This window comes from Diadema antillarum, unplaced genomic scaffold (genome assembly GCF_040938485.1).
Source record: "Diadema antillarum isolate AM-2024a unplaced genomic scaffold, OU_Dant_1.0 seq00002044_RagTag, whole genome shotgun sequence".
NCBI lineage: Eukaryota > Metazoa > Echinodermata > Echinoidea > Diadematoida > Diadematidae > Diadema > Diadema antillarum.
The window spans coordinates 97,075-124,872 of NW_027272695.1; the positions used below are offsets into that span (position 1 = coordinate 97,075).

The window sequence follows — 27,798 nt, forward strand, 5'->3', positions numbered from 1 at the left end:
TGATATAATGTGCAGTAGGGTCCCTAGTGGTCTCAGTGGAGTTTATGATAATAGCACACTTTCAATGCGCATTTGACGATTGCATCTGTGTCGAATAGGAGGTGACAGAAATTAGCATGACACTGAGTGCATTGGGAGAGGGGGTCATTCGAAAAGCCCTCAAAAAGTTTCTTGTGGTTGGGGAAAGTGCTTATGGGTTCATCAAAGGGCTGAAAGTTTCCTGAAAACTCTTGCAATTATGTTGCATTCACATGAAATGTTATGTTTTTGTGTGGTATGCATGGAATAATTGGGGGGGGGGGGGAATTAACATATATTTCCAAACAGCATGGTGTTGAGTTCCACCACATGGTTTGCACAGTGCACCTGTGTAATAGATATTGAGTCGTGCTGACATCATAGTCATGGAACAACTGCCTCATGGTTGCTGGTAGTAGTGATTCATCCCCACAAAAGTCAAATCTGCTACCATCGCAGTATCGTGGCAACAACCATGTTGATAAACCTTCACCATTCACGATGTGCAATATGACCGACCACGTGGAGGGTTCAATCCCGTCCATGCGAGTGTGGTAGTGGTGGTGGTGGTGTTTTGGAAGGGTGAGCTTTTTTTCCCCCCTGAAGAACACTATGGGATTTGCTGAGACCATGGCAGTGACTTGTGGGGATGTCCTGTGTTTTAATCCAATATACCCAATGAGCCAAACATCCTTCTTGTTCTCTGTGCAGCTTACTATAATATCCTCCGTGGCCGTCCCCTCCCTCCCAAACTAGTGAACAATGTGAGCAGAGAGGCGGTCGCAAACAAACACGCACCGCAACAATGTCTCGCTCTTCAGATTCGATCCATTAGTTTTACTCCCCATTTATTTTCCCCGCTCGAGCGGCGGATGCGAAAACACCGCTGTGGGGAAGAAGCACGCTTCCCCCCATGCTTTTGTAAATTAGATTTTTTTCTTCTTCTTCTTCATCTGCTTCTTCCAGTGATAGGAAGTAATTTATCATGAGGTTAGGGTCTAGTTGTTGTGGTTTCTTTTCTTTGGGGAGCTTTCCACTTGTTCAGGGGGAGATCAAGACTTGAGAAGATTAGGCTCAAGTCTAGCTTTGAAACATCTCTCCCCCTACATGTACCTTCTTCTCTTTCACTTGCGAATTTACCTTGAATTTCACCTTGAAAGCCAGAAGATGGTTAGAGGCATTACTTTAAGGACTGTGTGTGTGTTTTCTCAGAAGCAGGAAAGGATAAAAGAGATGAGTGAATATAATTTGATACTGCCTCCATAAAGATAGTCGCATGAGGACTGCTCATAATGGTGGAAGGGGAAAAAAATGTCTGTCGGGGGAACTACAATTGACTTCATAATACACCATTACCAAAGGAAGGGTACATGTAGATATTGAGCAATAACTTTGCATTCCTTTGCATAAATTTCACATTGTTCTGCACACATGGATTTATGGGGGGGGGGGGGGCAGCTGGAGAATGGAAGTATGTATGAGGCAGTGCCATACAATTTTTCATTGCTTGATGTCTGCCTAAAACAAATAGTGTTTTTATTCTTCTTCCGTGCCAGTTCAACAACGGTCAGACTTTTTGAGCACAAACACAGTTTATGGACTCAGACAGGAGCATGAAGTAGACCCTACCATGAATAATAATAACAATAATTAAAAAAATCTTGCTGCCATTTTAATGTGGCAGTGTTGAGAAGTCTCCCCCCCCCCCCTGTAGCATTGCTTACTTTTGCTGGTACCATGCAGCTTGCATAGGGAGGGAGTGAGTGATATCAGGTTTTGTTCTATTACCACAATGTTATGTTTCCTTGTAACATGATACAAATGGAACTAAGAAAAAAAACCATGAAGAAACAAAGAAAGAAAGAGATATTGGTCTACTTGTTAGGGTGTTGGATTTCATTATATCATCAGTCCACTGTCCTGATAAGATGTGAACCAGTCCATGGCCATTTTCACATATAGGTCAAGAAATGTAATGGCAATGCTGAAGTACAATTATGTCACAATTACAATTAGAATTATTTTCCGTATACATGACCATGAAAGGCTTTGCTGATTTTTTGGGATTTGAATTTCAGAGCCAGGAGAGGAGGTTTGGCTTCTTTCTTAGTTCCTATCAATCACTCTTGAATGGCAAGTTGCGCATTCTCTGACTGTAGTGTGAGCATTTGAGAAGCATGGTTTTTCTGAGGAAGTGGTTGAAAGGTCACCGAAAGCTCGGCCACAGAATATCAATTTGGAGGTCAATCCATGAAACATGATTGCTTCATTTCTGTTTCAAACTACAGCTACATCTAAGATAATAACTGCAATCAATGCTACTGTTGACGAGACAGTCTTCAAATTGATGAAACTTGATGTTTTGGTAGCCAAACTTTCTGATAGGCTAATCTTTGTGAAGGGGACCCCCGTGAATGAAACTTGAGCAAGCCGTAACTTTATATGGCACAGAGCAACCTAGGTATACACGTGTGCAACCATGGGCAAACTACAATGTAATGTAACACTGTGTGTATCTGATAGTTTGCATATACTGCTTGAGACACCAATAAAGTTACAACTTGACCAAGTGCAGGCAGCCTATAGGTTCTTCACATCAACAAATGCCATCCTGGTAATTTCTTCAAATCAAACAACTTTACAATTTGATAATGACATGTTTGGTACTTCAACATGAGCATAAATGTATTGACTTGGTCCAGTTTTGATGATTTATTTGACATTCTTTGTTCACAGATCTCGTCTAGACCCCTCCCCAAATAGAGAGTAGATAGAGGGGTAGCAATTTCTATTTGTCATAGCAATACCGGTAACTGAGATACCCCCAGCTGATTTAAAGCTATAGCCAGCCTGTTGTGTTACCAGTGTGTAGTAATAGTTTTTGATCCTGTAGAAACGGGGTCCAATTCTATTCTTCATCATCCCACCACTTACATACACTCATTATTCCTGCACATTATCAAGTCGTCCTCAATTTGGGTGGCACCGAAACATATCGCGTCTGCCGTGGAAATCAATCCGTATTCCTTGCCAGCATTCATGCGTGCAGCGTGAGGAATGCAACGAGCATGTAATCCACCGCGCGATATGGTACCCAGCAGGGCATACGATGCAAGTCCCACAGGCAATGGACATTTGATTACGATGCCGTACATTGTTTAAAGTCATTGATTACTTTGCCAATCAATACATGTGTATGTCCAGTCATCCTGTGTGGAACCTAATTAGTTCCATCCCTGGGTCCCCTATAATTGTCCAGCCCAGACCATCAATACTGACCATTCTCTTCCTTTGTCTAATGGCTTTCAAGGGAGGACAAAGGGGTCAAAGTGGCCATACTTTGTCGCAAACTATGGAAAACCTGCTGCTCAATAATTTCTTTGTAAGCTCCTTTGTGGAAAGCTGCATACCAATCATTCCAAATTGTTCATTGCAGTGTTACAGGGTGGGTGCTTATATCGTGCAGCCCAATGCAAAGCCCCAAGTATGTTTGGGAAACTCTTTACGATCATTCGTTTATAATCACCTGCGACAATACTTGCAACATGAGAGAAGGAAAAATGTTGGGAAACCTGAAGGTGTGTTGCCTTTATCTAGAGCTAATTATTGAAAAAGAATTAGTGAGATGTCCGAGAGAAGTTTGGTCATAATACGTGATCTCACGTTACAATTTTATTATGGCTGTAGTGCTCTCTTGGAGTCCTGCTTTATTTTGCTTTCAATAGGTTAAACTTAAATTAAAGAAACTCTCATTTCAACACATCTTGTATGATTTTCTAAATACAATACTCTGCAACTATTGTGCAGCATTTTGTCATCAATAGGACATCGTATCCTTCACAGAGCAGATGACATAGTTATTGTGACTCCTACAAAGTGTGTCATGGACACCAGACATACAATGCCATCACGTGGGACTATTATGACTTCAAGATGCTGTGATTGTCTATACACAGATGTAACTTTATGGAGACAAAATACAAAAGTGATGACAAATGACCGTGTTATTACAGGGGGTTGAAATCATTTACAGGATACCACCATCGCAGGAAGCCTCCTACATTGTACAGTGGGGTGAGACTAGGTGGGTTCGGTCGTCGGTCGCGCACACCATTTTCTCGACATGACTGCGATTTTGGGATATTCAGGATGCCTACATGTTTTGATTATGCAGCGGTTCCGCTCAGTTTCCACATTGTGCGTTTAGACTGTTTGTCATAGTCTGCTTTTGCCATAGATTAATTAGAAGGAGAGGAATTTTTTCCTTTCTTCTTTGTTTTTCTACATCTTATGAAAACACCACGTGTCAATCCTATGTGATCTGACTTGCATGTGGTCGGCTGAACATTATTATCAAAACTACCAGTTGCTTCTCTTGTGAATGAGCGCCTATATCGAATAATTCTGCATGATTTGAGCCAACCTCGAGTGACAACTGTTGCGTAGAATGAGGACGGTAGCCAGAGAGAAGGCCACCGTGGAGGTCAGCGGCAAGTTAAAAAGATTCCGAATACAGGACAGATAACACTAGACAGGCAAGGTCCTACTTTCTCTCTGCGGACATTTTAGGGCCTTGGTGCCATGGTGACTTTTTTTGTGTTTTCAGACCTTCGCCCAATATCTGTGCTTTTTGGGGTCAGTCATGGTGTTGGTAATAATTACAGACATTTTTTTTTTTCTCCTAACAACATGGTGGCTCAGTTTAAAAAGATTGTCTTATTGTACTGTCTGAGTTAACTTGGATAATGTTCAAGTACATGAAAAAAACATATCTTGAATACAACCAGACCAGGCGTTAGTTCCCCAAAAATAGTTCTGAAGGTTAGTGTGTCGTTGCATTCTTTCCGTGGATGCAATCAGATATTATTAAGATTGATAGAAATAAATTTTGCTTATCAGTAGAAGGTTTTACTTTGTGAAGTAAGTAAAAGTTAAGGAAAACTGGTGTCTTTCTGCTGCCCCCCCCCCACCCCTAACTGGCTTTTAGTGAGTTTAAGTTTGTTTGTTTTTTTTTTTAATGGAGATAATAAGAAGCATTAGCCTGTGACAACACCAATCAACATAAAGAAATCAAACAGACTTCAACAAAACCAATTCACTGACTGTAGATATGAATTCTTTAAATTTTATGCCGAGCAAAAAAAAAAAGAGAAGAAAAAGAAAAAAAGTATGTCTCGCCCTCTTGATCAGATGTGTTGCAGGTGTAAAAATGAGCAGTTTGTTAGTGAAAGTTTGTCATGTTGTTTACCATTCATTCTTTTGTCCATTTTGTCCTCGGAACCCACAACCTGTAACAAATGACAAACAAATGTTTGCAGAAATCAGCAAAAAAAAAAAAAAGCCCTGAAAAGAAGAAAATCTGAAGATTGTAGGCCTTTTATGTTTCTACGGTGGCGGGGATTAGAATGTCTAGAGGAAAACAATTCTTTTCATGCTGCCCAGCACTATGACTCTGAAGGACGCCGGAGACATGGAAAACTATTAGACATGATTTGTTATGCCGTCTTTATAGATTCATGTGAAATCAGGTTGTTTTAAACAATGTTGTGGAAGAAGATTTGTATCAATGAAAACATTGTTTATCATTGTATCATTGTCTGCTACTTTAAACCTTTCCTGGGATGAAAAAATGATCCCCTCCCCCACCACTATTAAGGGGGGGGGGGGGGGGGGGGGGCAAGTTTGAAAAAGAAATGTAGTGGCCCGAAATACCGGTAATAGGAAATATAAAAATTCATTTTTAATCTTAGCTGCCTAGTCGGGCCACCAAAAGATCCTCATTGAAATTTTGGTGGCCTGGGGGGCGTTTCATCAACGAGTTCGTCGGAGTTTTCACCGACGAATTTGCTATCAGCCAATCAGACCAAGAATTTCATTAGCTTTTAACAGTTGTCAGTGTAAATCCTTGCGTCTGATTGGCTGATAGCAAATTCGTCGGTGAAAACCCCCGACGAACTCGTTGATGAAACGCCCCCCTGATATCAATTTTATGTGGCCCTGGGCCACCGGGCCACAGCCCTGCTACAACTTTCTATGATTTGTGCTGGCAATTACTAAATCTCTTGGAAGAGTCTGTGCCTTTGCCTGTCTTTATAAGCAGCTATACATGATATGGTGCCATAAACACGCTGTGAATCATTATCATTATCAGTAGTTACTACACTGTCCACTTTGCAAGGATCACTTATGAACGCTTGTGTTGCATGGAACTTGGGGCATCACATCCCGTACACTTCACTCTCACTTACATCCAGTAGTGCTTGTTGATAGTCCTGACTCTGAGTCGCACCATCATTGATAAGCTATGTGTTGATGAGCTGTAAAGTGGAGTGATCTCGCTGTCATCAAAGTGACTTACGGATGATAAAGTACTGGTGTGAACGTGCCATTTGTAGTTCTTAGACAGGTGTCGTAATGCGGTTTTGTATACCCGTCCAGTATTGGTCTTTAGCCAACTGTAGCAAGTGAGATATTACAGTGCTATAGTTTGTTTACTGACCTCCACTTAGTTATTCAGTGAGGTCCAAAGAAGTAAATACTATTGACTGGTCAACAAGGTAGCATTATTTTTTTTTTCATAGCATTGTATTGGTTCATGCACAAAGTTGGTGGCTCGCTGAGGCAGAGAAATAGGAAAAAAAAACTTAATTGATTGAGCGTGTGCATTATCAGTCAGTGCTTGTAGCGTCATTCAGTATTTGCAGGCCAAAATCTACGGTAAATTGTCATTACATGTTAACAGGAAAAAGCCTTGAGCTTATGGAGAACCATCAAGGAAATTAAAGCAAAATAATCACTTCTCATGGCTGAGACAGGGCCCTTTTCTTTAATAGCAGAGGTTTATATAACGCAGTTGCCAATTCCTCTGACACAAGGTGAGCCTGCAGGTTATGATCAATATCAATATGTATGATGGGCTAATTCACTTGTGTATTTAAATTCAAATTAAAGAGGATATTTTCCTGTGGGGACGAGTGAAAAAGAATGTATTTTCAACTCGCCAGTTCACACTGAATACATTTCAGAAACTTGAAACCCAGATGGTATGTTTATCAGTCGTTTCTATGTTATGCCAGCCTGTGGCAATTTTCTGGATGTCACAAAAAAAAAAATAATAATGATAAAAAGAGGGGAAAAAAAGAAGGAAACATTGATAGGGCAGTTGAAGAAGGTATGCCTGAAAAGCAAGAAAATGAGATTGATACAAAATGTTATGAATCATGTCATTGGTAATGTAAGTCATTGATAGACCCTGATGACTTTTGGTAAGGTAAATTAAAATTTAAACAGTTTCCTGAGAAAGACTAAAAAAAGTGTAACAAAAATCTAAATACACTTCTCCTTTAAAATACTTTGAAAGGTCAAAATATGGTAGCCAGATGTCAGATTATTGTAATGAACCCCATCTTCATTGACTACAATTTGTACACAAACCACAAACTTGTTTCCTCATTACTTTTTGTTGATATGTGAAATATCATCTAGTACATCTTCTGCCGGTGAAAGTTTGAATGACAGGAAAGCATCAGTGCTTGAATATCATAAGAAACCGCTAGGTATCAATGTTTTCAAATCCCAAGTGCCCTCGAGTTTTGCTCAGGCTTATAAGACTGTAATTCCTAATCTTTTTCCAAGGGTGTACGTGATTCATCAGTTACCCCACAAACCCCCCCCCCCCCCCAAAAAAAAGAAAGATGATAGCTACAGTGCACATCATAGAGATATTTATTACATTATGTTATGTAGTGAAGAAGTCTCACACTTGTGCAGCTCTGCTGTGATATTGAGAAGGTTGCTCCTTTCCAGAAATCCAGCCAGATACTGAGGCATTATGATTACCAATGTCGTACTCTTTGTACTGCGTCAATTTTTGTGATGATTCAAGAGACGAATGGTCCCAGGTCTTCAATCATTTGCCATGTGGGTAGACAGAAGACACACTTAAACCAGTCCAGGGATAGCAAGAATATCATGAATGCACGGGTCTAGGGCAATACCCCCTGGACAATTACCCCCCCCCCCCCCCCCTCCCGACCCTTCCCCTGACGCTAACCTTAATCGCAGTCATATGATCTCAAATATAGCAAAGTTATATTTGAGATCATACCACTGCTTTCCTTTTAATTTGGTCATGAGTCAATCATGTTGTTGAAGCAGTGACATGACATTTGGTCCTGCAGTAATTGCTCCAGTCTTATTTTCTCCAAGGACTTAGGTTTAAGGTTATAGGGTTGTGATAGGGTTTTAGGTTTAGTTTGATGGTGAGGATGAAGATTAGGGTTGGGGTTGTGTTTGTGGGTAGAAATCATGTTTGGCTTAGCGTGCAGATATTTCATGGGAGCAATTGTCCCAGGAGCAAATGTCAAGGAACCCGATGAAACCTTTCAATATGCTACGTGACTTATGACTAGAGAAGAGCGTCGACGTGATTAATTTGCTGTTCAAATTTCAGGCTTCAATTTGTGATGAAGAGTCCTTCAGTGAGAAACCTTTCTGTAAACAAATATGTTATGAATATAACAGCAATGTCTGTCCTTGCTTTGTATTTTGATTTTATGACTTGCCAGGACGGAAATGAACAAATAAAGAGCCCACCTATGAATGTTAGATAATCTGATTAATTGTATTTTCTTGAATGATCTACATTGTGTTGTACTACCATACAAGGCAGCATATTGTGTGATGACAGCACTGAACTGCCTTACTACTTGCCCCTCTCCCCCCCCCCCCCATGACCCTCTTTAGCTCCTTTGTACTGGTCAGCGTGATTCATTAAGATAATGCTTGGACTGGTCTTGTCATAGTCACCAGCTTCAGTGTGACCTAAGGGAGGTCAAGAGGATTAGCATCCAGATTTCACCATGAAAGTCCTCCTTTATGAATGTAGAAGTGGGATTTTGTGGGTTAATCAGCAGGATTAGTCAGGTGCAGTTGAGCCTCAAAATGGGGGTGAGATGTTCCCTACCAGAGTGTTCAGGGGGCCAGGGAAAGAGGGGTGTATCATCTCCATGAATTATACCCCACCTCCCAGGATCACAGCATAAATCATTAGTATGAAAACATAATTATTTGTGTAGCATCTACCCCTGCACCCTCCCCCCCCCCTTCAACTCGTGACAGACCACGATGACAACATTGTGTGTGTACCAAGGGGGCTGCTGATTGGATGGTGATTCTCCAGTTTTCTTGATTTTGTAAGATTTCTTCTGAAGTGGAGTATGAATGCAATGCTATCCTCATGAGATTACTGTGTTGCAGGTTGATACAAAAGTGCATTGTTGACAATTCCAAATATCTCTTGCCTTGTGTCTGCTACACGAGTATCCTCTTGAGCCCCCCCCCCCCCCCATATCACATGCTATTTTTCATCATATCACATTTTGCTTTAGAAAAATGCAAACAGATAGTTGTAACTTGTATTGTGTCATTCTCATGAATCAGATAGGACTCATCTTTGAGTATTTCTCTGGGAGATTCATATCTGTGATTTATCGCTTGAGGATGGGCTGATTTTGCTACAACACGCATTTCCCGTAGACACTTGCCTGAGTATACTTGGGACTCGTCCTCAACGGGTTAAAATCGAATCGTAACAACTAGTCTGTCTGTATTTTAGCCATTGCATCTGTCTCCATGCTCTTACAATATATTAATGTTCCTGCTTTGACAAAAGTAAATTGAAATCTACAGTCTTACTCGGCTGACAACTTTTATCTCATTTTCCGATTCTGCCTCGCCAGGGGTCGCTTTGCGGTCGTGCGGAAATGCAAGCACAAGGAGACCAGCCGCCACTTCGCCGCCAAGTTTGTCCGGAAGCGCAAGATGGGACGCGACTGCCGCGAGGACATCTTGAAAGAGATCCGCATTCTGGAGAGCTCCACGCTAAATCCGCGCCTCATCGGGCTGCACGAAGTCTACGAAACGTCCACGGAAGTCATCTTGGTCCTAGAATAGTAAGTTTTTCCCTTCTCTGGATTCCTTTCCTGCAGAGATGCTCTACTTTAGCGATGCAATGCGATCCCATCTCAAAATTTCCAACATCTCCTCCTAAACACCTGCTAGCAATCATTTTCTTTAGCTGTACGATCTGTACAGGCAATGCAATCTGTTTGAATTTGTCACAAAAGCCTTCCCTCCCCCCCCCCCCCAAAAAAAAAAGAGGGAAGAAAATGGAACTGCCTTCTGTTTGCTGTATTCATTCGGTAATTGACTGGCTACAATTTCACTACCAAACACATCCGTTGATCCCACTGCCTGACTTTCGATCGAAATGTGGTTCGTGTTACTATGTTACGCAGTAAAAGTTCCCATATTTTCTTGCACCAGAAGTGCCAAACTGGGACACATCTGTATATTTTCCCCCCTTACCTTTTCCTTTTTTTTTCCCAGTGAGGGTGGGGGGGGGGGGGGGGGAGTCAATTTACCTTTATGCCATAGTATTCAAATTCGAGGCAACGGAGCAACCTTGATTTTTTAGTCCTCTCTCTTGATACCCAGCAAGTTCAGGGTTCATTCTGACAAGAGCTCCTGGCATTCTTTCACGGTGAGCCTCCATCTTAGGCCGACGCGGGGGCTCACATTTCAGAAAATCTCCCCGTATCGCCAGATTTTCGTCTCGCCCGCAAACTTGACATCCGACCTCATTTCCTTCTACTGTGAGAATGTCGTGGAGGTGGTAAACGTTGTTTCATTGTGAGGCCAGCACAAATTGGTGGTAGAGTACAGCGCTTCAAATCAATACATTCCATATTCTATTTGTTGCTCTCATACAAGTGTAACTATGACATCATAGTTATATGATGGCAAAATATTCTATATTTTATTCTAGTTTAATGAAAATAAAGAATGAATATGAACGCCAAGATTCTCACAAATTGTGTCCTGAAATGAATAATTGATGCGTAGTAAAATCTATTAAAACACTGCCATATTTGATATGAAAGCCATTTTGCCATAGTGGCCATGTGATGTAATTTTACATGATGCACTGCATGGAATTACAAGTGTGGTGTTAACTTTTTTTTTAAAAGTTGGTTTTGTTTGGTCAACCGACGGTAATTTTTTGTTGGTGTTTTTTGTGTCCATTCAGACACTTTTCTCTTTTATATCACTTCATTTATTTACCACTGTTTGCATAGAAAAAGCAAGTGCATTAATTTCTTAAAGCACATTAAAAAGACAATAACCATTTTTCTTTATTGCTGCCTGCACAAGTAAACATTGACCTGTGGATGAACTCGCATAATCCACTATATTCATGATACCCATACTTGTTAAGAATGAATTACTGATTTTTGTTTTTATTACAGTATCAGGGTAAAAATAATGAAAAAACAAACAGACAATTATACTTCTATGGCAACGGGTGCTTGTTCCAATGATGTCTTGTTCTTGTTTTATTAAAAGAAAAGAAAAGAAGAAAGAGAGGAAAAATGGGACCCATCAAAAAATTAGCCCCAAATAATACTGCCATAAAATCAGACCATTACAAATCTTCAACAAATCAAACATTTAGATATACAATGATGTTTTTGTAAGATATTACTTAGCCTTTGTCAGGCATTTATGGATGTGCTAGCATCTATTTTTGGTTGCAGTTTTCAGATGTTTGCATTGCTCTTCCCGACTTTTGTTTGAATACCCCTGGTGTGGGACTATCACATGATGACATATGTATATTTAGGCCTACATGTTGACGATTTCAATGCTGAGAGCTTACCCTCTCTCTGCTCAGATTCAAGCACTGATTCTAGAATGCAGTTGTGATGTTGTCTGGCTCAGGATTTATGTGAGATTATGCCTGCAAAGACTCACTAGAACTATCGCAGGAAGAAGGAAATACATACATTGTATATCCCTTTGCTCATGCCGGGGAGTCTTAACATGTTTCCGAGACTGCGGATTTCCTCATTTTGCACCATGGATGGCCTGTGTGCTTGTTTAGACAGACAGATTGTCTGAGGATGAAAGAAGACAGTAATGTTGAATACAGGCTGTGAATTTACAAGTTCTGGCCACTTTCCTTCCACTTTGTCTTGTAAGGGGAAATTATTCCTCCATGTTTGCTTCTTGGAAGGGGTCAGTTGAAACTCTGAACTTCAGTGAACCCTCTCAAACGGCTGCGGAATTTGTTTGTGGGGAATGTTTGGATGGTTGAAGTTTTATGTCTGGGATGTTAATTCATAGATCCGCATCACCCTCAACGCTTTTGAGTCCAGAAGGGAAAATAAAGTTTTGCTTTGATAACAGAAGTTTCCTCAAAAATCTACATGTAGTTCCAAATACAAACACATAAACCACACATACTCGATATGCGTATGCTGCATATAAATTGTATTATGCATGCAGTGTACACTACTGTTTCTGCAATTGATATTGTATATTGGAGCATTTCATGGTACCTTTTTGCATGCATGATACAATCATGTATATTTCATGGTAGAACTCTGCTGGCGCTACCGCAAACCTTTCTCCCTCATTTACTTCACCCTGCAAACCTTCAAGCAACAGAACTCTGCTCTCAAAATCAATTGCCGTTTGTGTGACATCTTTCCGTATGGCATGCTTGGTGCTTTTGTTTGTAAAGGATTATTTTAAAGCGCTTCAACACTGAGTGTGATGAGAAACTGGCTGAATTTCTATTCTACATGAATGATTACATTTTGACACTGGCAATCGAACCGGCTAGAAAAAGTGGGGTGAAGTCACAATATGCTGCCTTACCACCATGAAGCGAATGCTTTAGAGTACCAACACAGATGTAGAGTTTACCTAGGAATAGTTAGTAGGCCTATAGGCCCTATGTATGTACATCTTCATATACAGTATAGGGAGAGGAAAGTCAAATTTTCATTTTAAAAGAGAAACATTTGATGAATGGCCCATAACTATTCCAGAGCCTTTCAAGGGTGAACACATATATGGCAAAAGGCCATGTATTCAATAGAACGCAGTAGGACTAAATGAGTTCAACATAAATTTTCCTTCTGAGTTGCTATTTTGACTAGTTGCTTGCCAGCCATAAGGTATTAAAGGCTGGGAAAGGGACATTTGTGAAGGCGGAGTACCCCGTCTTCCTCCGACAGACTTGCAGAGAAACAAGAGTTGGTTGAGAGCAGGTGTTTATGTATGGCGAAACTTTGGCCGAGTCAGATATCAGGAAATGGGGAGAGTTTAATGAGCCACCAAGTACGTCCTGCTGTGAAAGGAAGAGGTCGTGGAAAATTTAAAAACAAAAACAAAAAAACAAAAGAGGAAACGAAAGAAACGATCACCACAAATAAAAATTTGGCTAGCTGTTTTATTCTGTGTGACGGTTGAGTAAGATTGTCTTGTCTTGTCTTCTTCGAGACTATGAAAAAAGTGCTTTCATTCAGCTGTGAGCAGGGGAAAGACCATTGCTGTGTATTGGACTTGCGACCTTCTGCCTGAAAATGGACAATCAATAAAGAGAGGAAGGAGAAAGAGAGAAAGAAGTTACAGAAATATGAAATGTCATCCCTTTGATTTGAACGGTGTTCTTTTGGAATCTTCTGCCTTTAGTTGCCTTTGCTATAGAATTTCTGTCTCATAAAACAAGTACCAGTATAGTGTCTTCAGGTAAGCCATAATAGATTCTCATGTCGACAATCACCTCTTTTCATCAATGTAACAATATCAGCGTCTTGTGAGGACATGTGGAACATGAAAATCCCACAGTCTTCATTCTTTGTCTTACATGTGTACCTGAGTAGGAATTTGACTGGTCCATATTTTCTTGAATTTGGTCTAGAAGTTCTGTTAAATATCACATGGATGGAACAAAGAACTAAATTACTTTATGATTCTCAATGTATTGTCTGCATGGCTAAAATCATCAGTTGCATTGGGATCTCCGTTGTTGGTCTGAGGTAACTACATCTCTTTTATGAAATATTCCCATTTAGTTATTCAGAGGTTGAAAAGGCACTAGTGGATAGATGGGTAATGAGGGGGGGGGTTCATGATGTCCGTGTTTTGTCATTTTTTTTGCAGTGTTTTGATAAAGGAAAGCCCTATTTGTCAGTAGAGGAAGCAAACCCTTGCGGATCGCTTCTCGCGTGGACGCGATCCGATGGCAAAACCAGGAAGAACCCACTCTGTGAAGTGACGTGTCCATTGGGGCAAGCCGGCTGAGACCAGCCGTTGTCCCAATTTGGAATCGCGTGGTCTGGTCTGTCCATTTCAGGCAGATGGAAGCGTAGGAGTGTGTGTGTGTGGGGGGGGGGGGGGGTCAGTGGAGGGGCGGTGCTGAGTCATATACCTGGATTCCTGGTATTGTCACCATTTTTATCTTTGAATCCTTTGTTTCCAGGCAGATGGTGAAGATTAGGCCTGACAGTGCCATACTCTTCTATGTGGTTGGAGCTTGTGGTACAGGTTGATTTCAGCCCTCTGCCACCTTTTCTGCGGTAGGAAAAAAATGACAAGGGGATTATGCATGCCACCAAGAGACACTATAAATGATTTTATGATGATTATGGCAACAGAGTACAGGGTCAGGATTTTTGAGCAAAAGAGGGCATCTGGCCCTGTGACAGTTGCATCAATTCTTCCAAATCACGTGACGCGACTACTCACAAGCACTTCCATTGATCCTCTTTTCCAAGAGCCCTGTAGGTAGTTTTATTAGACAGTCATACAAAGTCGCCCTTGTTTTGACATCAGCACACCTATGCATACTTCAAATACCTGAGAGATCCTGTAGTTATAAAGATAATGTGTATTTCAAAATTAGTGATGTAGAAATGTTTGCACTTCTAAAAATGCATTCTCACTCATTGGGACTAACTGTTTCAAGATGGGATAAAATGGAACTTTTTAAAAAATGCCATAACTCAGATATTCATTCTCTTTCCCAGTTTGAATAAAGGGGAAAATTGATATTATGTGTTCTTTTTTTATCTGTTCATTAAGTGACCTTTATTTACTGAATAAATTTCTGTAAATCACTGTGTCACGTGTCAAGTGATAGGAGGATGGGTGACGGTAGTGCTTTCAGTTGAGAGGGGAATTGTGCACAAATTTGTAGGAGATTTTGGTCCTCTTTTTCTTGTAATTGCAAAATTGCAAAAAGCAACTAGTGATGATTAAGAGACAACAACATGAAGCAAGATCTGTATCATCTGCTTTGTTTGTGTTTCTTTTTTGCGTGTCTGTGGAGGGGAAAAACGTGACTACCTTAGGTCTGGAAGAAAAAACAAAAATGAACTAAGGAAATAACTGTGATTCAATGTGCACCAACACGTGCCTGGTGCGTTCAAAAATTCTGCCGAGGTTTTGGCACTGGGAAAGACGATAACTGGAACTACCACGATGATAGCAGTGTGCTGGTGGTATAGGTACAGCAACAAGAAGAAAAAGGAAATCACTTTATCACCACCACTCCAGTGAAGAGCGTGCTCGAGCTGGTGTCTGTGAATGAACTGGGCTCTGTAAGCTGGGTATCACCCGATGTAACACGTGCCCAGTTCGAGAAGAATCCATGCTGATCTTGTCTCTGTTTTTGTTTTTGTTTTTTGTGAGTGCTTATCTTTTTAACAGAGTAAGTGATACTTCAGCAACCCAGATGATCACCATTTGATTCAGGGTGCGTTACTGCCAGCAACTGCTGGGTTACCTCATTGCGCATGAAAGCGATGCTAACCTTACTTCAAGGCTGTCGGCTGTGATTCTGTAATTATGTAGAGCCCACTTCATGCTTCTCTCTGTATTTCCATTTATACATTCGACTTCAAAACCATGGGAAGAGGCTAGGCATTTCTTCTCCCAAACTCATTGCAGAACCTCTTGAGAGGTTATTATGGGATGGTAAGTTTCCACCCAAACCCCAAATACAAGTATTCTCTAAATTGGTATGGTACAAAATTCATGCTGACCTAGAAACAGGCTGAAAACTTAGACCATATACCAGTGAAAGGAGATATTTATCACCGAGCAATTAGCGTCACAGCATCGTTGTAGCCATTGGTTGGTACCCACACATCAGGTGGATCTCAAGTAGCACTATCCGATTTCACGGAGCTCCTCATCAGGGGGGCGTTTCATCAACGAGTTCGTCGGAGGCTTTCACCGACGAATTTGCTATCAGCCAATCAGACGCAAGGATTTACACTGACAACTGTTAAAAGCTAATGAAATCCTTGGTCTGATTGGCTGATAGCAAATTTGTCGGTGAAAACTCCGACGAACTCGTTGATGAAACGCCCCCCAGGTCATGGAATCTCGTATGGTAGAGTTGATTCAGACAAAGCTCAATATACAGAGAATCTAACAGATATTCATCTTTTGTCTTTGATTTGTAATATCTGCACAAAAAAAAGTCCATTTATATTATATACTATACACTTGGCGAAAACAAACAAATAGGCCTAACAAGAAGCTGACGAAGTCATACCCCTTTGCAGTTAGTCTAATCAGGAGGTGCTACTTGTCAGTCCAGATGTAGACAGGTACTCCAGTTTGAAATTGCCCCTCTCCCTCTTCAAAAGACTCAACAACAGTGGCCTTTATGATATCTTTAATATTCTTGTTCTCAGAAGGAGACACAGTCATTGGCTGTATCACAAAAGCACAACTAGAAAAAGTGATGTGTACTGAAGGTAAAGGAAACGCACTTCAGATTAGCAATACAACTGACTTGATGGAACAAATGCATGGCCCACATATTCTGTTTAAATGTGAGGAAATATCAGTTGGTATTAAATGATGTCCAACTCAAAGTAATCAGTGCAGCCTCTGATAATGCAGAAATTCTTATTTTTTAAACACAAACCTGTCAAGTTCAAGAAATGAAATAGCCTGCAATTATCATCACATGATTTAGATGATTAAATGTAATGAAAAATTGGGTCATGGCATAAATCAAAGAACTATTCTGATTTCATGTATCATACTAGTGCGATAGAGAGGGGTTTTTTTTCTGCTCTGCTCTCGATTTAATACACGTTGATAAATCTTCTTGATTTCTTTTATAAATATGAAAAGTAGACATTGAGGGAAATTATGGCCATTTGAATCATGGACATATGGAAATGAATAATCTTAGGTGACTTCCTGTATGTGCCTCAGAATATCTTTCTTGGTCATGTGACCATGTCTTCATCGACGTCGTTTGTCGTTTATCATGACTTGTTCACCTCAGAACGAGAGAGTGATTTTTTATTTAATTTGTGCCGAGGAATTGATGCCCCCTTCCTTGATGAATGCATGAGAAGGAAGGATATTATATCCTTGAATCTATCTTGAGAAGGGGCATGTAGGATTTTTATTTCTGTGATAGATACATGTAGTAATAGAGAGAGACAGACACATTTTATCTTCAGAACAAGTCAGGGGTGTGGAACTTGGGAGGGGGCTGTATCCATTACCGTTTTTTTGCTCTTAAAAACAAACAAACAAACAAATCTGGAAATAAAGAATAGAAAAAAAATCGTAAAAAGCATTAGTTTTCAAAGGTTTCATCCTTAGATTCTTCCAATGACCATGCACACACACACACACAATGACAGTATTTCATTCAAATTTTTTTGGTGATTCTCCCTTTCCTCTTGTTTTTGGTGCTGTATTCAGAATTATCTTTCTTGTCAAGATGTGTAGATAAATGTTCTCGTTTTCACCGTAAATGGACAAAAATGGCTTAGAAGACACACTTACACATGTACAGTACACACACACACACACACACACAAACACACATGAACCAAACATCAAAGAAGGGTATCATGACTTTGTAAGCGGGCTCATCAACAAGTAGATCACAAGGGTGTGCTATAGTTGGCTGGCAAATGCTCAGTCTCCATTAATCCGTATGATGTCATAATGCAAGACTGTTACATGCAGAAGCAATGATTATTTTGAGAAAGTGGACCCAAAATGGTCAGAATAAAATTCACTCCCCAAAGAAGAAGTTGTCATGGGGGCCTCAAAAACATAAACAAAAACTAACAAAAGGACCCAAAGGTCAAATGAAATTGAGGTGAAATCTTACAAATGCTAAATATGTTAAGAATGTTTAAATGTCATTGAATCCTCCAGAAGGGCAGGTTGTGAGAAGTCTATGAGTGTGTCATAGTCACATGTAAAGAGTGCACTTCTTGCATGCAGTACTCTTCTAGTTTTGCTTTGTTCCCACAAACAAACAGAAGACTGATTTACGTGATAAAAGTAAAACATGGAGACAGACTTTCTTTGTCGTGGGCAATGAGAACAAATACTTGTTGATACATATACATTTGGCAGAAATCTGGAGAAATTGTTCTTGAAAAAAAAAAGTGTCTAATGCGTACACTCTTGAGCAGTTTTGCTCTTTATAGCAATATAGTAATTGTCACATGCATGTAACAGGCATAAGGTACATCATATGTTTTAATAGCTCTTTAAATGTTTGTGCTGGATTTTGCGAAAACTCATCAACATTCAAATCAATCGCTTTGTTACTCGATTTCCATCCGTTTGCTCAATTATCAATCAGTCAGATGCTTAAATGTTTCAAGTGAAAGTGAGTTCAAGACCTGTGTGCTTTTCACCTTAACCTTTCACAGGCCTTTCAGCGGCAAAGCTGTCATGCATACCCCTTTTCTGTTAGGAAACAAAGCAGTCTATGTGAACGAATTTTACAATAGCAGATATTCATGCCGTACTACAGAACACTTCATACTCTGTGTAGAATTCACAAGTCATTGCAAGAAAAGCTTACGAGTTGAATGACTGATGTTCATACATGTATCAATGACTCATCTTCGTGTGGCATACCATTCATACAAAGTAAAACATTGATAGATGGGACCCCGTGTCGTAACCTCTTAACCATTGGCATCCGACCTGACACCTCTTCCCCATTGTCTGTAGACACGTGGAAGAGAAGTACAGGTATGAGTGGGTTAAGTGTCAAAGTTACAAAGAACAATAACGACGACAATAATCAAAGAGAGGAAAAAAATCCTTGTGGGCTGCCTCAGAAACAGATGCCGCTGGCTTTGCGGTCTCTTTCTGTCAGCTGATTGCAAGGACCTTCACCAGCCATTACGCACCATCACCACGGCGACTGACCTGGGATGGTAACCAGAAATGACGTCACTAACCCCAATGCTCCCTTCCTCCCCCTTCTTTCTATTCACCTAAAAGGAGATAAAGTTATGAAATGAATTGATGACGGCATGGGAAGGAAGTATTCAATTCCAGGAGAAGAGGTCTCGTGTGTCGCTGCTTTGTTTTTGTTTTTTCATATCATCTGAGGCATTTGAAGGAGAGTTTGATCTGACCTGATGATCCCATATCATTTTTTCTTTTATTTTGATTTAATTTGCCATACAATTGTACCTTTTTTTCATCATGTGTGGCTGCTCTATACATTTTGTATGTGTGGATGATGTCATGTGTACTAGAGTAGGATGTGGGTCCCATTTCATAAAACTTGTTATCAGTAACAACTGTCACATTTCTATGACAAATTTGCTCTCAGCCAATCAGATGCATGGATTTCAGTAGCTTGTAACAACTATTGTAACTTGTTACTGATAACAAGTTTAATGAAATGGGGCCGTGTTAATCACACATTACAAACCGTATCAGAGCTCGTAGACACAGGTATGTGCACTGCGTAGGAGTAATAGAACAAGCCATTGTGAGCAATGCTAGGTGGGACTTCCTATGTGGTCACAGTCCATTGTGTATGTAATACCTTCTACTTAGATCACAGGATGGTGAGGTGGTTCAGTGGGTAGCACATCTGCCTTGCAATCCAAATGACTCAGGTTCAATTCCCAGTGAGTGTAACTGAGCAATGTTGTGTGGTGGTAATCATACCGTCCGTCCCTGGTAGGGTAAGAGGCAAAAACACACTGTCCCTTTGATAGGACGTGAAATGGAGGATCCGTGTGTGAGTTAGCCAAGGCTCACGCAGGTAAAAGATGCCACTTCATTTATTCATCGCAAAGCGCAGGGTGATAACCCGCTACGGTGGACTACCCAGTCTAGAAAATCGATTGAATGATGCCAACCCCTCGTGGTTCACCCCAGGTGACCAGCAACAGTTTGCAAAGATAGTATCAACCAGGCACATTATGCCATAAGTAAGAAGAAGAAGCAGAGGACAATTCAAGTTAAAAAAAAGAGGATTTTGTTTGTTTCAGTTTCCATCTTGAGAAGATGGCTTGATAACACATATTCAGCTGCACTAGCTGGTCTTCCGTGGTGTTCAGTTTGATTTGAAAACTGTGGCCATGTCGAGCAAATTGACCCCCTTTTTATAACCTTGAAGGGGGGGGGGGGGGTAAGAATATCCAGAGAAATCAGTATTTTGCCTGATATCAATCTCATCAATGTAAATATATATGATAGGAGTAATTGACACCTGCCTTGGTGGCATAAAACAATCTTTGGGATTTTTACCTTGAGAGCCCGAGGTCAAGGTTCCTCTTAGCCTCCAGCCATGTGTAATCGCCCGGTAGGAGGTGATAATACGCTTGTTGTCGTTTGAAGATGCTTCAGACTTAAAATCCAAATGCAAGATGAAGTGCCTGCCAAGGTTACAGTTAATAGGACACTGGCTAATGAGTGTTGTTTTGCAATTGAAGTAAAGTTTGTAGGTACACATTATGTACACTGTAGAGTCATTGTTCAGATAATGTTGGCATATGATGTTGTACAGGAGACTTTTGAGAGCCCATCATTTTTATCTTTTTTACTAAGTTGCCTTAGAAATTAGAAATGAAGTTAGAATAGAAGAAGAAAAGAAATTGATTGAAGAATTTTGCTCATAACAACAACAGATTCAGGATTATTTCAGGCATGGTTCATCTATCTCTCTAGGGATTTTCGGGAATGATCTAGTCTCTGAAAACCAGAAGCCAGAGCTCCAGTCGTCATGCATGGTTTTGCAAGCTACCGCAGTAGATTGTTTCGTTTTTCCCTGCCCAGCTGCCCACATTCTCACATTCCACTGAAGTTCAGAGCTGCCGTGAACTGCATTCTATATTATATTTGACACCATATTGTTGACTCTAAAGCATCTATGTGAGCTTGACAACAGCAACAGCAAAGAAAAAATTGCACAATTGCTCAGGAATGTGGCCACGCAGAGAAGGGAGGCCCAGGTGTGAATTTGGCGGTGTGGCCAGGGCACCAGCAATTAACGCAGCAAGAGATCTTACCTGGTCATTCGACACGTTTGTTTGGGAAATATCGCCTTCTGGCTCCCCGCCCTCACCTGACAGTTGGCATTTCAGAAGTGGTTTGAGGGGATTCAGGAAGAGTTTTGTCGTGGCAATTACAAAACTGAAATCCTGCAGAAATGTTCGGCTTGAACAAGGGAATGAGTTTTGGTACCCACAGCCCTATATTGCCACCTCCCAAGAAGCCACGAGGGATGTCTACACCTCCTTATCAATGCCATCCCTGTTGATTATAGCTTGAGATGGCCAATGTAATCTGTAATTGTCAAGTTCAGATGCACAGTACTGGTGGAGTTAGTAGAGTTTAAGTAGCTACTAGTTGATGTCATTTCATATATTTGCAAAAGAAAAAAAAAAGAAGAAAGAAAGAGGATTACTTTAATATTTCAATCTAGATGCCTGATTCTAGCAGTGAGATTGCTATCTTCAGAAACTCCCTGAGGCATAAATCGCTATCACTGTATTTCCAAGCAAGAAATATCATAGATCATAGGTACTCTGACCATGCAATCATTCTGTATACTTTTGACAAGTTCTTTCTTATTAGTGTGTCTTCATACATACAATGTAAGCACATTTACCTTATGCAATCATATCCATGGCTAGATCAATAACTACACACACAATAATTGATTTCAATTTAATCAAACAGGATGTAAATTTTCTTGAAGACCAATCTTTTTCATCTATCCCCCCCCCCCCTCCTCTTCCACCTTTCCCTGCCCTGGATATGAATGTAGTGAATCATATCTGAGCTATGTGAAACTTTTCTGGTTGTGGAGCACATGAGGCTGATATGATATCACCCGCTTTCGGCATGCCAGAAGCATTGCCTGGTGACGCTTGCGCTTGCAACTTTAGACCCCCAGAGTCGAATTTCTCTCATGGACATGCAAGGAAAGGTTTTTGTTGCCATGGCAGTTAAGGCTAGTCTGCCGGTTCCAGATGCTTTCCTGCAATATTTCATTTTATCATCTAACTTTTTTTCAAAGGGATTTTTGTGTTGATTTCAGTGCACCAGTTTAGTTTTGGTGTTTTCGTTTTCATGTTTGCAAGTACCTTTTTCATTTATTTACCTTGATTTCAAGTACTTGCTTAGAGTTCCCGAGCATGAGTGTTTTGTTTGTATAGGTCCTATGTGTGTATTTTTTTTTGGGGGGGGGGGGGGGGGGGGAGGGGGCCATTTGCAAAGAACAGCATATAGTGTCATGGGATCCCAAATCTGCAAGCTCTGCTGTTTCACATTCACTCAAGTTCTTGCGCTGCCAAGATGGTAAAGGCCTGACTATATTTAGTAGTGGCAAGGAGCAACGAAAATGCCAGTTGGATTCTTGCGTCAGGCAAGTCGCCTAATCCTGCATCTGCAGTGATACGCTCTGCTCTCCTCTCCATGTAATCTCAGCGCAGAAAAAAAAAAGAAGAAAAATCCCCCAAAATATGTTAGTCATTCTTGCCGAGAGATATGTTGCAAGACTTTGGCAGTGATATGGCAGACTCCCGCGATGAAAAGGAGGCGGTGCATGCATGGCGGAATGATGGAATGTTCTGCTCTGTTAGTTTTTGTCTCTGTGCAGAGCAAGGGATCATGTGTGTGTCACTGTTCGATTGTCAAAGGGGTCGACCGTTTGAGGAAGTATCATCACAAATGAAGATCATTCAACAGTAAAATGGAATGCGAGCTTTGTTGATTTTGATGCGAGTCGGGATATGCTGACTTAAGCTCGTGCCGTATCTGGCAGTTCACGTTTGAATGATGCCTGGCGAAGCTGGCTTATCGTCCAGACACGAAGCAATGTATAAAAGTGAAGGGCAGCTAAAGAATTCAGACCCTTCTTTTCATTACACCATGGAGCTTCAACATTAGCTCCACCATTTTATGTGGCCTGTGCATTGTATAAGCCACAGTATGAGAAAGTATCAGTCGTTTTCAAGAAATGGAGACGATGTTGTCATAAGTACACTTGTAGTTTCATTTCTATATGTATCTCAAGTACTGCTGTCATCATTGCTATTATTGTGTGTTGTTGTAACTTTCTTTTTAACTTCTGCTGCTCATATTAGGTGAAGTTGTATTTTTAGTAGCGGTAGTGCCTACTAAGCTGCCATGCAAGCGCACCACCTGTGAAAAATGTCTCAAGATATGGATCCAAATCTTGAATACTATATTATTTTTTCATTCTACCACCTCATTAAACCCCTCTCTTCCTCCCCACCCCCCCCCAAAAAAAAATAACCCCCAGCAAACTGCTTCATTTCCTCATTCAGAGCTATGTCTCAATCACCCATTTGTTTAATATATTCAAATTCTGTGCACTAAATATTGCCATAGTACCCACAAACCTTGCCATAGGCTTGCCCGACCTAGCAACAAATGACAGATGCTAAGTGGAATTCCTGCCTAAGAAACTTGATTTGAGCAAGTAGGTGAATAAAATGGTTCTTTGCAAGGCTGAGGGGAAAGAAACATCTATGAATTTTAATACATGACAGGTATGGTCTATTCCATGAATACCCTTGGTGAGATGGCACATTATTTGTCCAAATGTAGCAAAATGCTATAACCATTAAATTATTGATGATCTCATTTTACACACATCTAAATTGCATATTTTCCCCTCGTGTTAACTCTAGTGCCAGCGGAGGAGAACTTCATCAGTATTGCGTGGCCGATAAGGAAGATGGATTCTGCGAGCGTGATGTCGTCAGACTGCTGCACCAGATCATAGAGGGCGTACACTACCTTCACAAGCAGAACATTGCCCATTTAGACCTCAAGGTAAGAGGACATACCCCTTTCCTCAACCCTTCTTCCTCCTCCTCCTCCTCCTCCTCCTCCTCCTCCTCCTCCTCCTCCTCCTCCATTCTCCTTCTTCTCCTCCTTTGCAGACACAGGAGCAAATACCAGTACCAATACCAGCAAGAGTGAAATTGAGGAATTATCTTTGTAGTTGTACTTTCCTCTGTAACCAATTTTCCAAAGATGATACCAATTGTTGTCAAACCAATGTTCGTGTGTAACACAAGTGTATCAAAAAAGTTGTTCATTTGACTGAATTGAGTTGGTTTGCTCGCCCGACAGGCAACAGACATTGCGTGGGTTCAAATTCCTCACTTGGGGACCCCCGTGTGTCCCCGAGCGTGGCGTTTGTCCACATTTTTGCATGTCTGGGGGATTCGCGGCCGGGCTTAAAATTGCCAATGATTGAAGACTTGTTCGTGTTTAAACAGACACGGTACTATAACTGCCAGTCGCACAATAGCCCCAAGGTACATGTAGGCTTGAAGGGTGTAGCACATCTCTATAAAAATATCCATGTGTTTTTTAGGCTCACCAAAAAACTGGACCCCTTCCAATATAGAGAACGCTCTTGCTTCAAGACTTGATTTTGATATTTAGTTTTGCGCAAGTCTTGTGCGATGACCCCCCCCCCCCCCCCCCCCCCCCCCCCCACCTCATTGCACAATGCTATTCAGTAGGAAGCTGCTATCACATGATGAAGACTGCAAGGATGCTGGGAAATTGGCAATCAGCTTCAAGTGGCCAGGGACGCAGGGAAGGGGGCCCGTGTGCCTCATTGTTTCCCCCTCCCCCCCCCCCTTACTCCTCTGTGATTGGTCACCAGGGGGCATTTCATGAAGCGTTTTGGTCGGATATCTTTCTGACAAACTGTTACAAGCTACTAAGATCGTTGCATCTGATTGGCTAAGAGCAAATTTGTCCGACAACTTTGTCGCACAAAATGCTTCATGAAATGCCCCCCTGGTCTCTACTCCTGCCTCCCAGAGCCTGAAAAAAAAAGAGGGGGGGGGGGACCTCTGTGCACTCTTTAATAAAGTAACCCCGTTGCTGCCAAAGGCAATAATGATCATGTATGTTGCCAGGGCATATTTGAGGCAGTGGCTCAAAGGGGGTTCAACTATTGAACCAATAAGACACACGATTTACAAGATGATAGTAATGTGATCCACTAATATGCTGCAGATAACTCAAGAATCCCTGTAAGCTCTTGCTCAGTAGCCCAAGCCAGTTACCACCGAAGAATGAGTTAATAAATTAAACTTTACTTCAAGAGTGAGTATAGAAAAGAAGACAAGCACTACAAAACTTCTTCAATTTGTATGATAGGATCATACAGATCCAGCTTTTAGCTTCTCACAATGTAAAAAAGTTTGATACAAGTTTCCCCGAGGCCCGAATACACTCACATGAGAAAAGTGGCTTCGCAATCCCCTTTTAATTTTAGCCAGTAGATTGGGTCAACTTCTATTAATTACTTTCCTGTGATTAGCAGGTACTTTCTTTCTCTTTTCCCTTTTTTTTTAGCTCACCTGAGCCAAAGGCTCAAGTGAGCTATTGCGATCGCCCTTCGTCCGGCGTCCGTCGTGCGTCGTGCGTCGTGCGTCGTGCGTCGTGCGTCGTGCGTCGTCCGTCGTCCGTCGTCCGTCGTCCGTCGTCCGTCGTCCGTCGTCCGTCGTCCGTCGTGCGTCGTGCGTAAACTTTTTACATTTTCATCTTCTTCTTGAAAACCCCAAGACCGATTTTCATCAAACTTGGCAGGTAGCATCCCTAGGGGGTTAGGAACTCAATTTGTTAAAATGGGCACCATGACCCACCCAGGGGGCCCCCAGGGGGGCCCAAACCCCCCAAAATTAAGGAATCTTTAAAAATCTTCTTCTCTAGAACCAGAAGTGATAGAGCTAAGTTAATACTATGAGTTAGTTCATTGATGACTGTAGTTTCAAGTTTGTTCATGGCAGAATCAGGGATGCCCCCCTTGGGACCCAGGGGAGGGGGGTGGGGAGGGGTTCTAATGGGGCCTAAATTGTACATTTTCATCTTCTTCTTGAGAACCCCATGACCCATTTTCACCAAACTTGGCAGGTAGCATCCCTAGGGGGTTAGGAACTCAATTTGTTAAAATGGGCACCATGCCCCACCCAGGGGGCCCCCAGGGGACCCCCAGGGGGCCCAAATCCCCCCAAATTAAGGAATCTTTAAAAATCTTCTTCTCTAGAACCAGAAGTGATGGAGCTAAGTTAATACTATGAGTTAGTACATTGATGACTGCAGTTTCAAGTTTGTTCATGGCAGAATCAGGGGTGCCCCCCTTGGGACCCAGGGGAGGGAGGTGAGGAGGGGTCCTAATGGGGCCTAAATTGTACATTTTTATCTTCTTTTTTAGAACCCCATGACCCATTTTCACCAAACTTGGCAGGTAGCATCCCTAAGGGGTTAGGATCTCAATTTGTTAAAATGGGCACCATGTCCCACCCAGGGGGCCCCCAGGGGGGCCCAAACCCCCCAAATGAAGGAATCGTTAAAAATTTTCTCTAGAATCAGAAGTTATACAGCTAAGATAATACTATGAGTGAGTACATTAATGACTGTAGTTTCGAGTTTGTTCATAGGAGATCCAGGGGTGCCCCTCTTGGGGGCAGGGGGGGGGGGGGGGTTGGTTAGGAAGGTCCAAATGGGGGCCTGAATCGTACTTTGTCATCTTCTTCCTGAAAACCTCATGATAGATTTTCGTCAAACTTGGCAGGTAGCATCCTTAGGGGGTCAGGATCTCAATTTATCAAAATGGGCACCATGCCCCACCCAGAGGGCCCCAGGGGGCCCCCAATTCCCCAAATTAAGGAATCTTTAACAATTTGGGCCCTTATTGTACATTTTCATCTTCTACTTCAGAATGCCTGGTCAAATTTTGGTAGAGCTGTGAATAATTTAGATTAGTGACTGCGTGAAAGGTGAACTTGCGATACTCAGGTGAGCGCTAGACCCGCGGGTCTCTTGTTTTTTGTTGAGGTGATGAGTTATAGGCAAATGTGCGATAGAAGAATAAAAGCACCTGTGAAGTGTTTCCTCATGATTTTAAGCTGATTCCCTGACATCATAATAGGGTTTCAGTGCATTTTTTTTTCACTATGCTTTAATAGCTACTTTATCTGCAATGTTTTTGTGTGCAGTGAGGGATTCACAAACCTCTGATAGAAGTCGTCCTTCAAGCTCATGGCGCCTATCCAAAATTTGCTTTCTTTCAGATGAGCCAAGTTTAAGAGGCATTTGACAAATTATTGAAAAATGTTCAAATCACTTCATTGATTGTCTCTACAAATATGATAATTGCAGTGTACTGCAAATAGTACCAAGAATTCTTAGGCAAGCTCTGAAGTAGAAGTGGCCCCATGTAAATCTTGTGTCCAAAATCATTTTGTTTCACATAAAGAATTTTGATTATAAGGCCGAATTGAAAACATTAATGCAGCATTTGTAACACTGGGATCTTTTTAGCCTGTCATTGAGAAACGGCTTCGACCAATTAGTGTGGTTGACAACCCGCGTTAATTGGTTACGTACGAAGAAGGCTTAATGAATTCGGCAGCGACAGCGAATTGACGTAATGATAAACTTGTAACCAAGCCAAGGGATGAGTTGCAGCGACAGGATGCTGCGTGACACGAGCGTGCCGCCTTATCGTTGCGGGGAATCAGCGGAACGCCTACTTTTTACAAGCTTGTCTCAGAGATTGGACTTGAGCCGAACGAAAATCCCAGAGTTCCTCTAAATTTAGGGAGCTGTGCGTGACAC

General features: G+C 41.4%; 1 protein-coding gene across 1 annotated transcript in view; it reads left to right on the forward strand.

The window, feature by feature from the left end:
* Positions 1 to 23,985, forward strand: part of LOC139713735 (serine/threonine-protein kinase 17B-like) — a gene marked incomplete at its 3' end in the record, with an annotated part of 44,285 nt that extends 20,300 nt beyond the window's left edge. Inside the window, exons 2-3 of the mRNA XM_071625440.1 lie at positions 9,759 to 9,971; positions 23,841 to 23,985. Of these exons, the coding sequence (XP_071481541.1) occupies positions 9,759 to 9,971; positions 23,841 to 23,985 (358 nt within the window). The remainder of the gene's footprint in view (positions 1 to 9,758; positions 9,972 to 23,840) is intronic.
* Between the last annotated feature and the right edge of the window lie 3,813 nt (positions 23,986 to 27,798).